The sequence below is a fragment of the Rhincodon typus genome, chromosome 20 (genome assembly GCF_021869965.1).
Source record: "Rhincodon typus isolate 14 chromosome 20, sRhiTyp1.1, whole genome shotgun sequence".
Taxonomy (NCBI): domain Eukaryota; kingdom Metazoa; phylum Chordata; class Chondrichthyes; order Orectolobiformes; family Rhincodontidae; genus Rhincodon; species Rhincodon typus.
Window position 1 is genome coordinate 44925110 of NC_063351.1, and position 5834 is coordinate 44930943.

Here is a 5834-nt window from a genome sequence, read left to right on the forward strand (position 1 = left end):
GCTTATCAACCATGATTGAATGGCAGAGCAGACTCAATGGGCCGAATAGCCTTATTTCTGCTCCTATGTCTTATGGTCTAAACCAGACCCAACTAATATCAAGGTCTTTGAAGCCATGCCTTGATATCCAGTTATATGAGACTTTATAAATAGAGTTCAGGAGTCATACATTTACAGGGCAGAAAAAGACCCTTTAAATATTGAAATTAATTAAACTGGAACTGTAAAACATTAGGAAATATAATGGATATAATTTTAGTCTAACACCAGTTGGAGAGGTTGGTATGGTAACTACTCTGCCAAGGACCATAAGAAACTACAGAAGGTGGTGTGCACAGCCCAGACCATCACACAAGCCAATCTCCCATCTACACTTTTCGCTGCCTCAGGAAGGCAGCCAACATCAAAGACCCTCACACCCTGGTTATATTCCCTACCAACCTCTTCCATTAGGCAGAAGATACAGAAACTTAAAACACAAGTACCAACAAGTTCAAGAACAGCTTCTTCCCTGCTGTTATTAGACTGAGGAATGGACCTCTCCAACTGCAATTCTAATGTTGATCTTGCTTTTGCACACCTCTAGTGCAGCTGTAACCAGTATGCCTCACACTGTCTAAACAGCAAGAAGGGTCCAATCCCGAAACGTCAGCTTTCCTGCCCCTCTGATGCTGCTTGGCCTGCTGTGTTCATCCAGCTCTACACCTTGTTATCTCTGATCTCTATGTTCTTGTTTGCTGTGCTCTGCCTGTACTGCTCGCAAAACAAACATTTCGCTGTGCTTAGCTATGTGTGACAACAATAAATCTAATCAAATCAGTCTTCAACAGAATCAGTGTATCATGCCCTACTTGGAAAAAAACATATAGTGACCAAAATGTATCACAGCCATGTTTGTATGCTTTATTATCATATGGTAAAAATGGGCAATTTGAGAGAGTACAGTTTGTAAAACAAGTTGGTGCAACAGGACTAAAGTCTAAACTTCTCTATTAGTTGAAATTAGTAGTCAATGTTTGAGAACCGCAAGACAGTACAAAGTGACAATGGAATTTACACTTACAAAATTTTCACACAGGTCAACAGAAAACCTTCTCAAATATCAAAAACATTACTCTGGGGCCTGTATACATATTGCAAATCTTTACTGCTTGGCAGCTGTGCACAGTTAAGAGTATATATACTTCTATATATATATTTTTAAAAACAGCAAGTTAGTAACTCTAATAAATATTTGGCATTTCAATTTTCTCGACCTTCAGCTTAGAATCGCAACATATGATACAAGACTAGAAATGTTTAAATCTTTCCAAGCCAAATGGCTATATCTGGTCATTGAGAATGGATGTCTTTCGAATTCTTAAGATTGGCACCATGGCAAACTCTTATTTAGTAGGTGTGAAACGACCATCCAATTGTTGCATGAGATCGTCCTTCATTTCATTGGGTGTTCAATCGGAAAACAATGATTGCAACGAGGTTTCTCTGTGTCCAGATTTGAAAGAAACTATTAAAACTGCTAAATTCGGTGCCTCTTCTTCAGTTTGCTGCAGAAATTTGAAAGAATTGGTTACCTGTTAAAAAAAGAAAGCAATTGTACAGCAACAAAAACAGAAATTGCTGGAAAAGCTCAGCAGGTCTGGCAGCATCTGTGGAGAGAAATCACAGGAAGAGTCACCAGATCCGAAAGTTTAACTCTGGTTTTTCCCTTCAGAGATGCTACCAGACCTGATGAGCTTTTCCAGCAATCTCTGTTTATCTGTTTTACAGCATCCGCAGTTCTTTTGGTTTCAATTGTACAGTGGTCCTGTCATCTGGGCAGAATGTGTGTTAGATTTTGTACCTGTCTGATTTTCTAGAGTTCATAGAGTTTACAGAATCCCTACAGTGTGGAAACAGGCCCTTCAGCCCAACGAACCCTCACAGCATCTTACTCAGACCTATCCCCCTATAACCCACCTAATCTACACATCCCTGAATGCTACGGGCAATTTAGCATGGCCAATCCACCCAGCCTGCACATCTTTGGACTGTGGGAGGAAACCGGAGCACCCGGAGGAAACCCACGCAGACACGGGGAGAATATGCAAACTCCACACAGACAGTCGCCAGAGGCTGGAATCAAACCCAGGTCCCTGGCGCTGTGAGGCAGCAGTGCCAATCACTGGGCCACCGTGCTGCCCCTTTTTTCATATAAATACTATCCTTTTATTAAATATATCATTTGCACAGCTTTCCAACGTAACTCCATAATTATTCCTGCATTTATATTGAAGTTACAATAAAGCGTATGCTAGCTAAAGTTACGTAGGTGATCAAACATTCCCTTTCATTGAGAGGGGGTGTGTCCTTTACTTGCCAAGTTATTACGTCTACATACACAGTCACAATGACTCTTCGATGCTTATTTCAAAACAAACCAACTTGAGGAAGATGTAAATTTTCACAACTTTCCTAGTTATTGCAGTAATTATACTAAAAGAACTTGCCTTTAAAGAATATTGTCAAGACTGCAACCCAACAGCATCCAATTAATTTACTTGTGCGCAAGGAATATTACTTTTGTATAGAAGTGAAGACTCAGCTGCAGTAGAGCTATCTCCTACAATTATAATAGTGCATTGTAGAAGTCTAATGTTAAAACACTAACCCAAAGCAAATTTTAAAAATGTTTCAGTACAGGGACCAGGGATTTTGATAATGGGAAGATATAAATTTCCAGCACTTTGAACAACCGAGATACACATACTGATCGATTTCATTGTGACACACAGCAGAAACTGGACTTTACTATTGGGTTCATTGCACACAATGTCAACGTGCAGTGTATATTCCTAAATACCAACTGTGGATGGGAGTGTTGTGATCAATCTTCCTGGTGTCTAAACAAACAGTGCAACATCCAGGTCATGGCAGAACATTGGAAATCCAGGGAAATAAACAAATTCCCTTCCCCTGCTCACCACCATTCCAAAGGTGAGAGAGTCAGGCAGATTGTCTTAATCCAGGTCATTGTATCTGCATTCATCATGCTGAACATTTGGAAATAAACTCAAGGCTTCCTGCATGCAATTTACTGAAGGTTCTTCCATCCATCCATCCATTCAGAAAGGAAGCAGCCAAAGGGAACTCCTGCCTAGCGTCCCAGGACATTCCTTCGACCTAACTCTCATAGTATTTCATCCCTAGATGCGATTCCCATGCCCTTTCACAGTCTGGTGGAATATACCAAATTCAACCTATACTTTTCACACCCTTCATTCTTTAGCAGCACACACTGCACCGTGGATTAGGCTATAGAACACAGCAGCTAACAGAATGTGGCTTGGACCCTTACTTAGGCTCAGAACACATTGAATCCCTTGAGAAGCTTTTTTTCCTTGCTTTCATGTATATAAAGACATACCTCACAACTTGCACTTCACTCCAACACTGACTATCTCCATTATGATCTTATTTTTCTGTTGAACATTCTGCCAATGTTACAACATAGTTGACTTGGCTTCAGTGAGGACTCGAGTTAAGACATTCAGAGGGGCCTGTATCTTCAGAAGGACTTCAGTAACTACAAAGTACTGAAGTCAGGAGGAGACAAGGGCTAGTGGTTTTATGACTGGACTATTAATCCAGAGACCCAAGGTAAAGTTCTGGGGAAAGCTGAAAGAACTGCGGATGTTGTAAATCAGGAATAAAAACAGAAGTTGCCGGAAAAGCTCAGCAGGTCTGGCAGCATCTGGGAAGAAAAAAAGTCAGGGTTAATGTTTCAGGTCCGGTGACTTTTCCAGATCCAAAACGTTAACTCTGATTTTACTTCACAGATGCTGCCAGACCTGCTGAGCTTTTCCAGCAACTTCTGTTTTTGTTCCTGTTGTTAATGTTCTGGGGAGCCATGTTCAAAACCCGCCATAGCAGATAGTGGAATTTGAATTGAGAGTCTAATGATGACCTTGAAATCATGAAGAGAACATCTAGTTCACTACTGCCTTTTAGGGAAGGAAGTTGCTGGTCTAGCTACATGTGACCCCAAGCTCACAGCAATGTCACTGACTCTTCATTGCCTGTTCGCAACTAGGGATGGGCAATAAATGCTGCCCAGCCAGCAATACCCACACCCAGTGAATGAATAAAAAGGAAATATTAATGTGAGGCAGTCTTTCATTGTAATTGAGAAGGTTGCGTCAGTAATTTCACCAGACTAGGTATTCTAAGCAGATGGGGAACAAGAGGAGAAGATAATTTAACAAAATAGAAAGCACCCAACTTAAAAATTCGTAACTCATGTTGCACTATAATAGGACAGATACAACACACGGGTTACACAGGAACATGGAGCACTGAGACTGAAGTAACAGAGCTGAGGCAAAAGAAATAATTGGTGGGGATAGAATACGAGAAAGGACAAAAAAAATTGCACATGTTTTCTGAAGGAAGTTTGGAATAAAGAGCTTATTCAATACTTGGGACTTCATTGCTGGTGGAATGCCTTTTTGCAGAATCACATGACATTGCATCTCTAACCTTTTCATGAGCCCATCCTTGTTAGTGAAGCTGACAAGCTCAGAAAGAAAACTAATGTAACGCTAGAAAATGAATATGTTGACTGGTTACTGAATGAAGCAACAGGTGAATGGTCCCAATGTCCAGTGATCACTACAGACTAATCAATACTTACACCATGTCCGAACCAAACAAATAATCACTTTTCATTTAGTTGCCAATGGTCAAACCTGTAATAAATTAATAGCTATTCCTGCACAAAGACTTCATCCTACTTACTTTGTGGCCAACCTACATTAAAAAATAAATCATACTGAGCCTATGCTTTATTGACATAAATGAATGTACACTGAAATGCGGGCTCAGTTAGTGCTGGAGACCAGGAGCCATAAGGACAGAAAGGCCTCTCCCTTCCCTGCTCTACAATCAATTCATGTCAAACAGAGGCCCTGGAATTCCTGCCAGAGCAGAACATTGCACAAGAATTGTGGTGCAAGTGCGTCAAGCCTTTCAAAGGATAAATGAGTTCCAACAAAAGTTTATTGATCTGAAACAATAAGCCTGCTCTTCCCTCCTTCTCTACAGCTGTAGCACCTGACCCACCGAGAGTTCCAGTATATTTTCTCAAAATCTCCATCATGTGCAAGGCTTTGTCTTTTTTTAAATCTGACACTTGGCCAAAGCTATGGGTCTCAACTGGACTCTTCAATCAAAGGGTAAGGATGTCCAGCCAATCAGAAAGAAAGATTAAGAAATAGGTGGAACAGGCCATTCAGTCCCTCAACGAACAGGATGGACCTGCTCCAAACCTGAACTCTTCTTTCATGGCAGCTCCTGATAGCCCTCAAATCCCCGATATTTCACAAATCTATCTGCCTCCTCTTTAAATATTTTTAATGATCTAGCCCCCACAACACTGTGGCATAGAGAATCCCAGACATTCACGACCCTCTGGGAGAAGCAAGGTGTAGAGCTTACCATGAGGGAGTTGGTGGCACAGTGGAAATGTCACCAAACTAGTGAGATTGTCACTGGGCTAGCAATCACAAATCCCCGGCCAACGTCTGGGGGCCACGGGTTCAAATCCCACCACAGCAGCTGGTGAAATTCAAATTCAATAGAATCTGGGATAGAGAAGAAGTGATGACAATGTGACCAAAGCTGATTGTCATAAAAACCCATCCAGTCCACTAATGCCCTTTAGGGAAAAAAAAACTTGCTGTTTTTACCTGAGATAACAAGGTGTAGAGCTGGATGAACACAGCAGGCCAAGCAGCATCAGAGGAGCAGGAAGGCTGACGTTTCGGGCCTAGACCCTTCTTCAGAAACTAGGCCTG

At 41.4% G+C, this 5834-nt stretch overlaps 1 protein-coding gene across 1 annotated transcript in view; it reads right to left on the reverse strand.

Moving 5' to 3' along the window:
* Positions 1-882: 882 nt before the first annotated feature.
* Positions 883-5834, reverse strand: part of LOC109923714 — a 50674-nt gene continuing 45722 nt past the window's right edge. Inside the window, exon 9 of the mRNA XM_048609225.1 lies at positions 883-1547. Within this exon, the coding sequence (XP_048465182.1) occupies positions 1520-1547 (28 nt within the window). The 3' untranslated portion in view covers positions 883-1519. The remainder of the gene's footprint in view (positions 1548-5834) is intronic.